Source organism: Crinia signifera, chromosome 2 (genome assembly GCF_055691185.1).
Source record: "Crinia signifera chromosome 2, ASM5569118v1, whole genome shotgun sequence".
Lineage (NCBI taxonomy): Eukaryota > Metazoa > Chordata > Amphibia > Anura > Myobatrachidae > Crinia > Crinia signifera.
The window spans coordinates 57,773,371-57,791,035 of NC_139218.1; the positions used below are offsets into that span (position 1 = coordinate 57,773,371).

Sequence of the window (17,665 nt, forward strand, 5' to 3'; positions counted from 1 at the left end):
CATTGATAAATGCCAGGGTTGTAATGTTTGAACAAATTACTAACAATCACATAATAATTTAAATGTCACATTTTTGAGTCCATTAACAGTAAGGAGCTACTTGCCTGCATCGTTTGCCATCATTATCACCCTTCCATGTATGTCTTGTTATGGATTAATACATGTGCCCCAATGACCCGACATTGACCATGATTTTTTTTTCTACCACACAGCACGAGCCCGAGCCCGACAGGCCCGTGAAGAGGCCGAGGCAGACCTGGCCCAGGAGCAGGGCCCAAGACCCTGAGGAGGAGGTGGCGGCAAGGGTGGAGGAGGAGGAGGAAGTGGAGGAGGAGGAAATGTTGGAGGAGATGGTGGAGGAGGTGGTGGAGGAGGAGGAGGTGCCTGAGGAGGTGGTGGTGGAGGAGGTGGAAGAGGAGTTGGTGGCAGAGGAGGAGGTGTTGGTGGCGGAGGAGGAGGTGGAGGAGGAGGTGGTGGTGGTGGAGGAGGAGGTGGAGGAGGAGGAGGTGGAGGAGGAGGAGGTGGAGGAGGAGGTGCTTGTGGCGGAGGAGGTGGACGTGGTCATGGTGGCAGAGGAGCTGGCGGAGGAGGGGGCTGAGGAGGCCACGGTTGCCCCAGAGGATTCCAATTCCGAGGGGGAGGAGGCGTGCCAAGCCCCGGAGTCCCAGCAGATCGGTATGTTTACATAATGCATCATTCATGAAGTAGTTGTACTGGTATTTGTTATGTAGCACTGGTGATTAAAAATTTTGTTCCAATACTATTCATATAGACCCCAAAGTGGGTAGCTACAGATACAGGTACGGGTTAGATGGGGTGTCCAAGGCATCCCTTTCATCCAGGACACCTCTCAATTACACAGGTTTGTGGGATGGGTTGGAGCTCCATTTTGAATGCCACATAACCGTTGTAGTTAAACAGGATCCTGGAGTAAAGGGATGAGTGGATCATTTGTGGATTAAATTCACCTGCTGCAATCGTAGATTATGACCCATCAAATAGTGGAATCTATATTGTTGGTGAATGTTATTTATAAACTCTAGGATGTATGCTATAAATGGAGTATGGCCCGGCCTACCTTGGAATGGAGTCAGAAGTTGCCAGTGTCCCAGGAGCCTCCTCTACCTAAACACCCCCTGTAGTTCAGATTGTTTTTTTGCCCTCACAGAATTGTAGGTTGGTTTAGACAGAATTATGATTTTGAGGATGTGTACTGTGCATTCCTGACATTTGCATAACTCCCATGCCACGAACCATCACTGAACTTAGACTGAGCAGATTGTGACAAGTTCTTATTGACGGAGGCCATGACATGCTTGTCATTGGTTAGTCATGGGTGGGGTTGTGACTGAGAAGAAACACTATGACTGTTATGTCTTCTGCAGAGTAAAGGGTAGAGGCAAAAAAAGACAGTATGTAGTAAATAAGTTTGCATGTATGTATTATGTATGTGTCATATCTATTTATCTATGTGTGTCTCTATCTCTCTACATAGATAGATATATATATATATATATATATATATATATATACACACACACATGTCACCTAGCATTTGTGCAATTTATGTCGCAGTATGTGAAATGTATGCATGAATAACATGACTAATTTTTGCCCCTTTGACATGCCCACAGATGACACCACACCGGCAGATGAGGGGGTGCGTGGGGCCCTCCTGCGGGCGGAGCACCACTTGAGGCTCCTGCTAGCCGACCTGCAGGACCTCAGAGATCTGCTGATTTAATTTATTTATTATTTGATATTTTTTTATTTATATGTTCATTGTGTTTTCTAATAAATTGTTTATGCAAGTTCACAGTTGTTGGTTTTCTTTGCACATTAAACAGTATATGTGTAGATTGTTTATAATCTTTTACACAGGGTGTAATACAAACCATTGCACTTAAATTGCTGTAAGGGTTAATGTGTGCAATGCATGTGTTAGGCATGCTTGTAAGGATATATTGGCATTTAATTGATTCCAATTCCAAATAAGCAGTTTTTTATGAGGATAGGTAATTGAATAAGTGGGTCATGTGATGTCTTGCAGAAGATACTTAATAGTGGGTTGTTTGGCGTAAATACTCCGCTTACGTGCGGTAGCACCGCTTGGCTCCCGTTCGGATGCGGTATTCCCGAGCATACTCTGTAATACTCTGTAATACCGTGCATAATCGGAGTGTTTCTCCCGCACACGCATGGTTTGTATGTCGTCCGTAAACACGCCCTGTTCTTAAAGAGTGAGTCCGTCCGAATGCGGAGGACACGTGGGCGTTTCTACGGACGATGGCCGCATGCGGCAAAACACCGTAGCGTGCGGACCGCTCCGTAAGAATGCGGGAATATCCGCACCGATCAGAATAAGGGCCCATGTGATGATACGCAGATATATGTGTGATACCGAACACAAGGTCTAAAAGATGGACGGATGCGGTGTGATATTCTTGTAATTTCAGATGGTTGAATTATACCTGATACAATACACGCTGGTCCACCTCCTACCATACAGAAGCGGGGACGCAGTCTGGTTGCTGATAGGGATCATTCTCAATCAATAGGAAAGTCTTGAGTGGTTGAGCCTTGACTGCCCCCACAGTTGATGTACTAATTGTTGTGAGATGACATGCAAATCTACAGGCAGAAATTGATGCCCATGTAATCTTTGGTACTTAAACTTTTAACGTTAGTTCACGAAACTACTCACCTCACACTCTGACACTAGGGTAACGCGGCTAGAATTCTGATAGGAACCTCTCACAACCAATTAATGTATTTTCAGCAACAAATGGCTACTATTTCCTCTTACACTACCTTAGGTTTTAACTTAAAACTATGGTATCTAATATATGCTCGACACTCAACTAATTGAAAACTACTGTTATACTTAATGGTTTGACAAAATCTAATATGAATGTATATTTTTCATGCTTCAATGCTGTTCTAAATTTATGTTTAGTCAATATATCACTTAAGGGTGATGTTGACTATGTTTACAATGAAAGGAAAAGTTGAAAATAGGTGTAGGAAGCGCTATGTATTTATTTTGTTTTTGGTTTTGTGGCTTCTCTCCTCCCCCTTCTCTTTTTGCCCTTCCGAACAGGCCTCTTGTTGAATCATGCTCGCCATCTGCTCGCTGGGACAGATTGGTGAGTAACCACACAACGCATACATTTCTACAAATACTGCCCAAGATGGGTATAGGATAAATGTCTATGAGTCATGAAAATAATCCTTCCCCACCTGTTTTAGATAATGTAAAATTAATAACATGGAATGTGGGAGGACTGAACTCGCCCACTAACAGGAGACGAACTGTTGACCACCTAAAAAGACTTAAGGCTGATGTGGTTTTCCTGCAGGAGACACACTGGGTAGAGGGGGAGACTTCATGCTTAAAAGCCCAATGGATAGGTGATTGTTTGACAGCAAACTACTGCAGGAAGGTCAGAGGGGTGGCAGTACTATTTAATAAAAACACACAATATTTGATCCTTCAATACATTGCCGACTCTGAGGGTCGATATTTTATTGTAGATGTCGAAATATGGGGCTTAAGATATACACTGGTGAATATCTATGCACCCAACATAGCACCTCAGGACTTTTTGGGACAGATAATTAATATACTAACACAGCGACAAAATTACCCGCTAATATTAGCGGGGGATTTCAATGCAGTTGAAAATCCTACCCTGGACAAACAACCCGCCCTACCATTTAGGACGTCACCCATATGGCGCCAGTTTCAATCCCTTAAATCCACACTTCATTTAACTGACATTTGGAGATTACTTAATCCAACCGAAAAATCATTCACGTTTTACTCTGCTGTCCATTCATCATGGTCTCGTATAGACGCACTCTTTATTTCCGAGCTCTTAGTGCCCAGAATCAGTAATACTAATATTCACCCAATTTTAATATCTGACCATGCACCTGTCTCGATTTCAATAACAAAAAAAAAAATGCAGCCCAGGCGACTGGAGAGTTCCAGCATACCTTTGCAAATCGGATAAATTTAGGGAATTCCACTTACATCACTGGATGAATTTTCAGGACGATAATATAGATTCTTGGGACACCCCGACTACTTTTTGGGGGACTTCCAAGGCCGTCCTTAGGGGCCATATTATGGGATACGTGTCTAGACAACGCAAGGAACAAAAAAACACTTATGAAAACCTTTCTCGAAACCTAAATATAGCATTGCGCAACTATATAAATAATCAAACATCTGAGAACCAGGAGAACTACCTCCAATCAAAACAATTGCTAGATACCCACCTATTGTCACAATCAAAAAAATACCTAATTTTCGCGAAACACAAATACTATAGATGGGGAAATAAAGCAGGAAAACTGTTAGCCAACATGTCGAAACCTAGACACAAAAAACATTAGGTACTTGTTTCCTAGCACGGCCACCACGAGTGTCGGAAAAAATCGTGTCGGTCGCGTCGGGTGCATACCAAAACGCACACGACGCAACCGACGCGATGTACCCGATTTCTCCATAGGCTTCAATGTTAAATTATTTTAACATTGAAGCCTATGGAGAAATCGGGTCCATCGTGTCCATAGGCTTCAATGTTAAATTTATTTAACATTGAAACTGAGTCCATTTAACATCGTAAAAAATGGTTAAAGGGCCAATATGGCCCATTTCTCATTGGGTATGGCCCCGTCATGTGTGTAAAAAATAATGGCCCCCCATTGTGTCCGCCACCCCCACGATTGACGCGAACCCGAAGCGTGGTGAGCGCAGCGAGCCCGCGAGGGGCGGCGGTGCGCGTCCTCCGACCTTTTCATTCCCCCTACTATCCACGTCGGCGTGGAGTTGAGAATAGATTAGTGTGGCGAGCGCAGCGAGCCACCGAGCCCGAAGCGTGGCGAGCCCCGCGAGGGGACGCTGATACCTTCACAGATCCCTGCGTCCCGTCGCGGGCTTCACAGGTATCAGCGTGCGCTCGCCACACTAATCTATTCTCAACTCCACACCGACGTGGATAGTAGGGGAATGAAAAGGTCGGAGGACGCGCACCGCTGCGCTCGCCACGCTTCGGGTTCGCGTTAATCGTGGGGGTGGCGGACACAATGGGGGGCCATTATTTTTTACACACATGATGGGGCCATAGCCAATGAGAAATGGCCCTTATTCGGCCTTTTCCCATTTTTTACTATGTTAAATGGACTCAGTTTCAATGTTAAAATAATTTAACATTAAAGCCTATGGACAAATCGGGTCCATCCCATAGGCTTCAATGTTAAATATTTTAACATTGAAGCCTATGGGGAAATCGTGGGCATCGCGGGCATCGTGTGCCTTAACTTTAAGGCACACGATGCAACGCGATGGCCACGATTTCCCCATAGGCTTCAATGTTAAAAATGTGATAAGAAACAAGTACCAAACATTATATCACAGCCATAAAACACCCTTCGGATAACTCTATAGTCACAGCCACCGAAGATATAGTAAAAACTTTTGAAACTTATTACACAAACCTATATGCAGAACCCCCATTTGATGCAGAGAAACATTCTGAATTTCTACATAATATTACACTTCCAGAATTGACACTAGACCAAAAAGAAAAGCTGCGCGGTGAGATAACTGTAACTGAAGTCTTAAATGCTATTAAACAATTACAGCTGGGCAAGTCACCAGGGCCCGATGGCTTGTCCAACGAATACTACAAGATACTTCAGCAGCAACTTGCCCCTGCATTAACTGAACTGTTTAATGATCTTATTAACAACCACACTCCATTTCCCCATTTCACACAAACGTCCACGATTTTAATCCCTAAACCCCATAAGGATTTACAAAAATTAGAATCATATAGACCGATCAGCCTTCTTAACACAGACGTGAAATTATTTACCAAAATCCTTGCTGACCGTCTCCAAAACATCCTACCAGATATCCTTACCCGACACCAACTGGGTTTCGTTAAAGGACGACAGTCGGTGACTGTCGGTGACAGTCGGTGACAGTCGGCTTCCTCACACTCCACTGCTAACACTCTTTTAAGCTTAGATACAACCCGTGCTTTCGACACAGTTTTATGGCCCCATCTATTCACAGTTCTCAGAATTAGAGGTTTTGAACCTTTCTTCATTAATTTCATAAGATATATATACACAGCCCCTCAAACTAATCTAATTATTAATGGGAACAAAAGTGCATCAATTCAAATGTACAGAGGTACAAGACAGGGCTGCCCTTTGTCCCCCTACTATTTAATTTAGCCTTGGACCCCCTACTACGGAAACTGGAGATGGATGCCAAATTTAAAGGCATCAAAATAGGCAGAAGCTCCATCAAATTAACTGCATTCGCTGACGATATTTTAATATATACAGCTAACCCTGTAGAATCTCTCCCTCATATTTTTAAAATTTTAAACCAATTTGCAGAAATATCAGGATTCACAGTCAATAAAACCAAATCGACAGCACTTTATCTTGGTCCTAGACACACGTTCCCCTACAGTTTAACAAACCTAAATATAACTTGGGCAAGGGAACATTTCTTATACCTAGGTGTACACATTCCACGCCAATTGACAAATCTTTATGGACTAAATTATACACCTGCAATAAAAAAGATTACAGATGATCTTGAAGACTGGAGAAACCTGCCCCTATCCTATTTAGGAAGGACAGCTCTAATAAAAATGATATCATTTCCCAGGCTCATGTATTTGATTCAGGCCCTCCCCTTATTTATCACAACAAAAGACGCAAAATATCAATACATTTTTCAGACAATTTATTTGGAAAAAAAAAAAGATATAACATCAGCTTGCTTAAATTACAACAAATTAAGACGACCGGTGGATTAGGCCTTCCAAATGTACAACTATATAACAGAGCATCAATGTTCCGATATGTCGGACTGGATACACGATAGCGAAATTTACACCAACACATCATTAGAGCGAGGGTTCCTGGATGGTGGGGATTTGATTTTCTTTCTTCATTCACAAGATAGCGAACTCTCAGACCATGTAAAGGATAATCCATTGTTATGGAATACAAGAAAAATCTGGCACATTGCCAAAAAACAAGTAGGCGCAAACTCACACAAAACTTTATTTTTACCGTTTCTAAACAATCCAAATTTTCAACACGGTAAAGCCAGATACCCATTCAATATCTGGCGTGCAACAGGCATCACGCATATAGGATGTCTGGTGGACAAAAATAGAAATACACCCTTGACATTTGAGCAGGCTCAAGATAGGTACGCTTCCATATCAGGTTTCCCTCTGGCCTTCCTGCAAGCAAAACACTATATTTTGGCAGTAGTTAACTCCTTCTCAGAGAAAGATTGGAGCAACCAAATTGATTAATTACTAGCAAAGCCACCAACCATTAAAAAAGCTATTTCATACTATTATAATTGCTTTAGAACTAATTTGAATCATGAGTCCACTAATAGTGGGATGATTCATTGGATTAAAAACTTCACTAATTTGACGGTTGAAGACCTCTTACGGGCTTATAATGTCTCCTGTGGGTTGATCACCTCGTCTATGTATAGAGAGATGTTTCTCAACGTCCTGCATAGAACCTACCTATCACCTCACCGAAGCTTCCTACTGGGAAGATCTACATCACATGCAGCACGCATAGATGTGGTGAAGGCTCGGCAGATCTGTATCACTGTTTATGGTCATGCCCGGTGGTCAGGGGTTTCTGGCTCCAGATAAAACATTACGCTGAAACCCACTTAGTCAGTCATCTACCTTTCAATGCTGCTTGGGCGATTTTCGGAATTATCCCTGCAGGAGTTAAGGTTACAAAGGGATGTAAACGCCTATTAACAGCCATAAGTGCGGCTGCAAAAAAACTATTCTCCATGAATGGATTTCTACTACAATACCATCCCTATCTTTGTTTAAATCCAAACTTTTCAATTTATTTCGTATGGACTGGGTGGAGGTTTCTTTGGAGAAAGAAGCGAAGGTGGAAAAGTTTTTTCCATGTGGGAAACCTATAACGCAACCCTTTCCTTAGACATGAGAAACCAGGTCCATTCAGGTCTCAAGAACACATCATGGTACCTTTTGCGACTAATAGGTGGGGACCCACCTGTAACATTATACAACGACAACTTATAGACGCACTGTCCTTGGGCGGGGTGGGGCTGGGGGGGGGGGGAGCCACAGATTTTCTTTGGTTTTTATTTAATTTTTATTTAATTCTCCGCTAATTTTTGCTTTGGTTTACTATACTTTCTGACAAAAGATTCTGTTAAGAAAACCAGCAAAAAAAATTAAAGGATGCATGCTGGAAACTGTTAGTACCTCATGACAATGTATAAAGACCTTCTCAAATGTAAGAAAATGCCTGATGTACTTCACATTATTCGTGACTCTCTAATTTGTTTTGTACTCTATCACTTCTAACAAATGAATTTGCTGACAAAAGTATGCATGCTAGATATTGTTAATACCTTCTGAAAATGTATAGGACCTTTTACAACACATTCTTAAATTGCAGGAAAATGTCCAATGTATTCCACATTATTTCTCTTACTCTTGAATTTGATTGTGTTTTCTTCTGTATTTTTTTTCATTTGGTGCTTCAATAATAAAAAAAAAATATATAAAAAAAAAAATAGCACTACAGCTTGAGGGATTAACCTCTGCAGTGCCACAGCTGCCCACCTGGCCATGTAGGATGGGTCCAAGGCCACATGTGTACACACGCACAATAAGACTCTCCACTAGCCTCCAAACTTTCAAGCGTTCCCTGAAAACTCACCTCTTCAGGCAAGCCTATTATATTTAAGTTCCATACGTATAACCTTCTGAGGCACTTATGTATTATATAGCTTCCCTACTGGACCTACAAGCTATGCTATTACTGGTGCCTGTCCTTGTGTTTCCCTCCTATGTCCCCATAGATTGTAAGCTTGCAGCAGGGCCCTCTAACCTCCAAGTTTGTCTGTTGTTACCCACTTTGTTTTATCACTGTCTACTATTGTAAAGTGCAACGGAATCTGCTGCGCTAAATAAGACACTGTAAATAAATAAATGTGTATATTCCACTGAAACCCTTGATTATTATACTGATCCTTCAAGTTTCTTTAAGAGCATGTCTTGTCTACATATTCTTGTGTTTGGATCCCATACCACCGAAGGGGTTAATGGCCTATAAGGGTCCATTAAATGAAAAATGTTTTTACTTTACAAAACGTTTGAGAATTGCATAAGCGCAAACTTTTGCCCATAAGGCTAGTAAGGTATAAAAATGTTTTCAGGAGTTTCATTAATGAGTGTGGGATTAAGCTTGTGTTACTTTTAAATTAATTCATCGCATAATTCACAATTTCCATAGAAAATAGAGAGACATACTGAAGCATCTTTTATTATGTAATCCAAAGAAACTTGCACTAAAGGAATCATACAAATACTCATTACATTACCAAAACCGTTAGACATTTTATTACAGTTGTGTATTTTTGGCAGTATTTAAATTATGTAACAATTATACTACAACACAAAAAAAATGTATACACTTGTTCTATATGTTTACAAAGTTTCTAAAAAAATAAAAAAAGCTTATAGTAATCATTTTCTGTCTTTATTGTAAAACAAAATTCATATGTTCAGTTAGATGTGCATTTCTTGTCTGGTAAGACGGGAGAAATCTGAACTCTGACCCGATTCCTTACCCCATTCATCTTATCTGTCACCCCAGTTTCTTACAGCTCTCAGAAAATGTCTAGGGGCCAGATGCACTAAGCTTCAAAAGTGATAAAATGGAGAGTGATAATCCTTCAACCAATCAGCTCCTACCTGCCATGTCACAGACTGAGTTTTAAAAATGTCAGGCAGGACCGGATTGGCTGGCTGTTGATCACTCTCCATTTTATCACTTTTGAAGCTTAGTGCATCTGGTCCCTAATCTGTAAACGTGTTCTCCACACAAATAAACCATTCCCTCAAAAAATCTCATCTTGTCCCTGAAATGGAATTAGTCAAAAAGGTACTCAAGAAGTGTACAGACACTACAGGCCTCGTATCACGGTAGGAGGGGAACTTCTGGAGAATCTTGGGAGAAAGTTATTAAAATTTAGAGATAAACTGGAAAGGGATGGGGTCTTAGCCAATCAGCTCCTAAAATACAGCCTGTAAAATACAGAATCTGGTTGGCTAAGTCTTCATCTTTCTCCATTTTATTAAAATATCCCCTCGTATAAGGTATTGGAAGAGTTTATTTTTATTTTGCTGGAGATGCCCTTATATATATCATTTTGTGATTCTGAATGAACCTTTTTAACATAAAACACTTCATTCTAAAAAATAAAAAAAAATTATGACTAAGATATTACAACTCAATTACATAATGCTATATACAGTAGCATTCAGTTCAGGAACAGTGACAGATCATGTGGCAAATCAAAATGTAAAGTTTTTAGATAGTAAAGTCACTGTGCTGGGCTGCCCTCACTCCCCATCGCTATAACCTCTTCCTTTTCTTTCTTGGAATATGGCTCGGTGTAGCTTTACAAAAACAAAACAACTACAATTTGTCCCTTTATAAAAACAAGTACATAAGTGTGTAACTAGAATATATAACTATACACATCAAAAGCACATTCATTTTCACACAGTCTAACTGGGAGCATTTTAGTCTTTGTTATGTAATACTTTCATGTAAATCATACATCTCCCCCTCAGTCACACATGGCTGATTTTGTGCTATATCTTTTATCTAAATGAAAAGTGCAAACAGTAGTAATGTAACCTTGTCCACAACTAAAGGACTATGGGTAGCCGATTGTAATGTGGTACAATGGAGGTTATTTATTGTGGAGCAGTAGGATATTATTTTTGTTGTTTTTCAGGGATAGGGAGAATAGAAAAAAGGAGAACAGAAGGGCACATTAAGGACCATTAATACATGTCCTTATACAAAGACAGAACATAAAAAATAATAAAAACAATATTTTTACATTGACTGACAACACAAATCATCTTGAGCTTAGAGCCCCTGTAACATGTAAAGTACCCAGTACATTTGGGAGCCAACTGCCAAAGTTGGGGTGCAACTTAAGAATTTTAATTGTCTTAAGTTATCTGTTAATACTGCTCTATGGATTGATAGAAAAATGGACAGCTGGTTTCCTCAGTTATGACATTTTAGATCTAGCTTCTGAAAAGTATTGAAGGACTCAATGCCACATTGCTATCCAACACTACCCACCAATCCCAATTTAGGTACAACTGTTGCTCTTTAAGGGTTTTGTCCTGCTCTCCTGATCAGAACAGATTTGTCCAAGCTGGTGGTATACAGCACTTGATTGGGTGCAATAAATGGGTGTGTGGAGTGGAGTAGGAAGCAGCTGGGCGCTTAGAATGAGATAAACACAACCTAAAGTGACGTACAGTAGCTATACCCATATTTCTACATGGTCTCACTCAACCTATGGAACTAGTAGATATGCTAACCTGCAGCAGGAATCACAGCAGCTGCCCATATTACAGGCTGGACCTCAGGGAAGAGAACATTGCTCAGGTAAGAGAACATTGCTATTGGATTATAAAATAAAACATGGAAAACGATTCCTCCGTAATGCAATCTGATACGTTTATAAAAAAAAATCCGCAAAGAACTAGTATGCTCACAACGTCTGCGTAACCAGTATAATACTGTCCGCATAGGGCAGAGCGGTAAGTGTGTGGAGTGCTGGGTGGAGATATGTACATTGTGGGTGAAATGTAATAGGGTAAGAGATTCAGAAAATGAGAGATTTGGTAAGAAATCGCCAGGTTTTTTTTTTAAAGCGGCAATTATTTTAAAATGAAACTGGTTTTGCAGTGTAAATGATTGCCACTTTAGAAAAACTGGAGATTTCTTACCAAATCTCTCATTTTCTGAATCTCTCACCCTATTACATTTCACCCTGTATTTCTCTTTTACTGCCTAACATCACAAAATAAAATTCCAATCATAATTCTTAGTAATCAGAAGAAAATTAAAATGAGGAAATAAATCACATTAACATGGATATTTACCCAGATTTAAGATACCTGGTAAAAACGGAGCTTTATCTTAAAAGATTTATTTTGTCATTCATTATGGGCCTGATGTAGAGGTGTATGTAGTTGCATTCGCAATCAGGTATTTAATGAGACGTATCTGTGTGAAAATATGTTAATGCTTCTGCTCCCGGGATCGGTACAGAGAAACTGCTTACGTACAAAGATGCAACATTGTAAGTGACCGGCCAGAACCTTCACAAGTAAGGCGGGGCAGCCACAGGCTGAGGCATGCCTCCAAAACGACACATGCATTTGAGTTGCTATCTGACCCCTTTTACCTCCAACAAACTGTCAAGTGTCAGTCAATCTGTGTATAAATTTGCATTGAGACCACCATTGCATATGCACTCAAATGCATGCGAAGTACAATAATTGCACAACTACGAAAACCGCCATTGCGAACACTTTATATCTACTTCTAAAACAGGCCCTATTTTACTATTTCAGCTCCCGTTCTTTGCACATTATCACTCTTTATTCTATAGCACAGTATCCTAATGTGACCGTGGGTATGGATCGTTAGTTCGACAAGTTTTAGGTAGACCGTCATTAGGTCAACAAGCAGGTCACTGCTTTAATTAGGTCGACATGGTCCAAAGGTCAACACAAGCAATCGGTCGACATTCGAAAGGTGGACATGATAAAGGTCAGCATGAGTTTTGGGTGTCTATGATGACACGGACACAGTATAAGTGTATCGCGTCCTATCACATGGCTCGCTGCGCTTGCCATGCTTTGGGCACGGTGCCTGATGCCACTATTATATCCCCCACAATTTTTGAAAAAAAGTAAAAATCACGTTGACCTTTTGACCACACAAAGGAGTTCAGTTTAGTGATTAGGCCTGATTGGGAGTTACAGGCAATGCAGATGTTCACGGAATTGAGCGATGTTGTTGCTACTAAAAACTGGTACAATACATGCATCCCACAGTACGTACCAAAGAGATGCACAGTTACAGAAATGTATTGGGTATGCTCTTGGCTTTCCCGGGCGGTGGCTATTCAAATGCACAGAGATGGTTATAGAAACACAGAACTTAATGGCAGATAAGAACTACTTGACCCATCTAGTCTGCCCATGTACATGCACACACATTGGGTTCATTTTTGTTGGGAGCCAGTTAACCTACCAGTATATTTTTAGATTGTGGGAGTAAACCGGAGTACCTGAAGGAAATATATACAAACTCCACACAGTTAGGGACGTGGTAATAATCAAACCTATGACCTCAGTTAAGTAATCCTACCCATTAAACCATCCATACTGGTACATCTTATAGGCGTTTTATGGTAGTGTCACTGAAGTGGATGTAAACTCAGAATCTTAATTGCTCACAATGGTGGCCATACTCAGATGGACAATCTGCACCTACCATAGGGTTTGTACCAGTTCCCATGATGTAATTAATAGCAACATCTAAAGATGCCCAAAGCGCTATTACAGCATCTGAAAAATGCCCAAAGAGGGCATCTCAGAATAAGGCCTTTTGTGTGGTTTATCGATCATGTATATCACAAACATATTTACCCATCAGCAGCTGTACAATCATTTATAATTAATTTAAACTTCCCCTGGCTGAGTAGTACAGGAGTGCAGGAGTGCAGTACCGGCTCTGTTAATTAATATACCACCTAGAACAGGGGTGGGGAACCTTTTTTGTGCCAAGGACCGTTTGTATGGGGAAAAAAATCCTTTGGGGGGCCATATGTAAAAATGTATCTTATAAATTGTCCTGATGCGGCCGTCCTACGAACTACCGACCTCTCGCAAGAATTCCCACCCACCCAACAAAGCCGCCGGGTGGGTGGGAGGGCCACTCAGACCAGGTACGGGGGCCGCATATGGCCCCCCGGCCTGAGGTTCCCCACCCCTGACTTAGAATGCTATGATATATCCATAAGACTGGCTCGGCATACTAAAAAATGAATCTAAATGTGATATTTGTTTAATTACTGCACAAAATATACCCAAGCTACTGATGTAAACAATGATAAATGTTGCTTTAGACAGTAATTGGCCAAGATGAATTTGAAATGGAAGAGGTTATGTAAACACAGGAGAGTGTTAGTCTTCTCAGATTATTTGATCTTCCAGGTTTTAGTATGTTCTCTATCAGCAGTGTGCCAAATGTGATTCTTAAACTTGTGAATGTGGTTCCCAGCTACAGGTGCTCTGGGTGCTGCCAGAGGCAGATTAGTTCTGTACCAGCCTATTTATTGTAGGATTGAGTATTAAGCCGTGAATAAGACTTATTTGGAGCATCTTACTCATGTCTGACGTGACCTACTCTGTGCACACATAGGAGGGTCATACAGCACACACACACAAAGGAGTGCTCTACCTTCTGCTCTTGTGAGTCTGTGGATCACAGCTGTAAGAAGGCATAAAAGAGGTTTGATAGATATGTGTGAGAGTCTGATGGGCATGTCGGAAAGAATTCTGGAATGTGGGGATTTTTTTATGGTCACAGAGGTCTGATGATCACGTGAGCAGCATTTGGGGGCCATTGATGTGCATGTAGGGAGGGAACGTAGCAATGTCTGATTGAGCTATATAAGGAGTGTCGTGGCATTAGAGAGTATGTTAAGAGGTCCAATGGCATTTATGGAATGTTTTTGGACATTTAAAATGTTGGGTGGTCTGATGGGAATGTAAGATGCATTTATAGAGGTCTATTGGGCATAAAGTGGCATATGGGAAGACTAGCTAATAGAATTTGAGGATCCCTGAAGGAAAGGGAAATCCTAAAGATATGTAGAAGTTCTGATGGCATGTCAGGAAGTCTACTGACATTTTTGAATTCCTGAAGAACAAATTAATGACTATTTGTAGGATCTACACATTTTTTTTGTCTACTTATAACTACATTTCTCTAAGCTAATTTTTCATCCCCACTTTATCTTTTTTTCCTGATTGCCTTGCTGCTGCCCCTCTCTCATGTTTTCTTGCTACTTAGAACTGAACATAGATATCATGGATATCTAATTCCTACACTTTCGCAACAGCCTGTTGTCTTTAGTTGTAAAAGTCCATACACACTGAGCCTGCTTTCCCCCTGCCTGGTGCCGCTCATATGCTGGTAATACTAGATGAATGGCTTTCCTGGCAATGATGCGGGAGCACGCAGCAGCGCTCATCACCGGGGCATACACACTGGGTGGCATTGAGCTGAAAGTCATTCAAACCGGCTGTTTTGAGCGACTTTCAGCTCAAAGTCGCCCAGTGTGTATGGGCCTTAAAGCATATCTCACATCGGTATATGGTTGTTAGACTGACAAGGGGAAGGTCAACATGCATTGGGTTGACCATTGAAGGTCGACATATGCATTATGTTGACATGGGGTTTTACACTTTTTTTTCTTGAGCCGACATGTGCCAACAGGCGGTATTTCATGCGCTACCATCCACTAGGACTTGGTGGGAGAATAAAATAGTGTGTCGAGTGTAGCAAGGCACCATGCCCGAAGCATGGTGAGCCATGTGAGGGGACACGGTGCAATGTTGCGGTGTCAATGTCGACTGTGTCAACATACGGGACAGAAAAGTGAAAGACCCCATGTAGACCTTTTGACTGTCGACCTTCCCTATGTCGATCTAATGCTTGTGTCGACTTAATGACCCTGTCGACCTAACCCCATGTCGATCTGCAGAGGTGACGAATGCATGTTGACCTTCCTCTTGTCAACCCTATGACCCATTCCCCTCACCTCTGTCCCTTTCAAAAGCATATTACAACTAAAATATTGTCGGCCACATCCTATTGCAACACACTCCTCTGCAGTCTACCACTGAACGGACTGACTTCTCTCCAATGAGTTCTGCAGCGGAAGTCATACACTTTCCTTCCATTCCTTAAGTGCTACTCCTCTCTGTCAGTTTCTCCCTTATGTGCAGAATGCTATACAAAATCCTAAACTAAGCCAATAAAACACTATATATTCCATAATAAAACTTCAGATCTTCACGTAACTTCCTGATCACCTATTCTCACTCATTTCTCTGCATCTGCTCTATTAAACTTTTCCCTTCATACCACCAGTCATCAGTGTCCTCAAGCTTTGAAGCACTTGCTTCAAAGTCATTTTGTCAAACAATCATATTATAATTACCTTTCCCCATGCCTTTAGATTATAAAACCTTAAGCAGTCTTCTTATCCATAATGCCTTGGGTGTATTACCTACTCTGTACATCACTACTAAAGATATTGACAATTTACAAATAATAAAGGTGAAAAAAAAATAGTGCGTAGTTGCTGGCAATAACTCATGAGCACCAATGTTCACCCATTGTGACTTTCCCACAGGAACCCACTCCTTTAAATAGCAGGAATCCCATTTTTACTGAGGTTGTCAAACCACCTGAAATAATTTGGACTTCAGATATCTGAAGTTGGGTATGAGCATCTTCTCAGACAAAAAAAGCCCTGAACATGGGTTTCTTACACTTGCCCTAGTGACTGACATTCAGTATGCGTTGAGTTCCTCTTTAAGGCTCAGTAACCCTGGTGTTTTCATTTCTATGTTTAGGACTTTGTGCCCCACTCTTATGCACATACTGGTTGTGTTCTGCTGTTGGATGGTTTCCTGTGACATAGTATGACTTCCTAAATATCAGTCATAGTGTCTACATTTGAAATGCTGAACCTTAGTACTGCTGTAGTTTAAAATTGGCTTCAGTAAAAAGAATACTGGTTCTCAACAGCCCTTGTTCGGCTTCGAGACCCATCACTTTCATGGTAGTCTTCTGTGCTTCCATTTGGTGATTCTAGCAAAAGCTCTGCGCTATTGCTACGACTTCTGGTACCAAGAGTTCCTTCCACCCTATGATATGCTGGGTGCACGGTGGAAGACGAGTTGTCAGGGGGAGTTACAGGCTGTAAACTACTTGCTCCAGAATTCGAGAAGTAGTGTTGAGATTGAGTTTCTGTCCTGCAGCTTTGTTGTTGGTAACCACTAACAACGGGTCCAGGTTCTAAAAGAGAAAAAAAATGAATGAATTAAGATGTAAATACAATTGTGGAGGTAAAATTAATAGCCTTGCAGACATTGGCGAGTTCCCAATGTTTTAATGGGGCAATATTTAAAAGGCAAAACCATAATGTTTTTTTGTTTTTTTAAATAAATGTTCCTTTAAAATATCAGATACACTCACTGGAAACTAGCTGTTGCCTGCAAGTCATGGGCAAAACCTCCTGGTATTTTGATTCACACTAATGAACTAAGCTTGTGCCATGTGATCACTTCAATTCAGGCACAATGGGGCAGATGTATCATAGCAGCGCTTATCGCGCCGCTATGATACTTCCTGCTTCGCCTCAATAGCGAGGCGAAGCAGGAAGGGACATCGACAAGATGTATTAACATCTTGTCTGCCGAATCGGGGGAGCGTTAACTCCCCCCTTCGGCGATGTCCCTTTCTGGAGATAGCGCATCAGTTAATACTGTCCCCCGGCCGGCCGCACTGGGCATGCGCGGGATCTCGCTGTTCACGCGAGATCCCCAGCGCAGCCCACAGCTGACAGCAGGGACAGCGCTGTCCCTGCTGTTTAGATAGGGCTTCGCCAGCCTGATGCTGGCGAAGCCAAAGCCGGCTTCGTGCG

General features: G+C 41.4%; 1 protein-coding gene across 1 annotated transcript in view; it reads right to left on the reverse strand.

Annotated features, from left to right (window-relative positions):
* Window positions 1-9,361: 9,361 nt before the first annotated feature.
* SH2B2 (SH2B adaptor protein 2) overlaps window positions 9,362-17,665 on the reverse strand; it is a 111,320-nt gene continuing 103,016 nt past the window's right edge. The window contains exon 9 of the mRNA XM_083172196.1: window positions 9,362-17,037. Within this exon, the coding sequence (XP_083028322.1) occupies window positions 16,739-17,037 (299 nt within the window). The 3' untranslated portion in view covers window positions 9,362-16,738. The remainder of the gene's footprint in view (window positions 17,038-17,665) is intronic.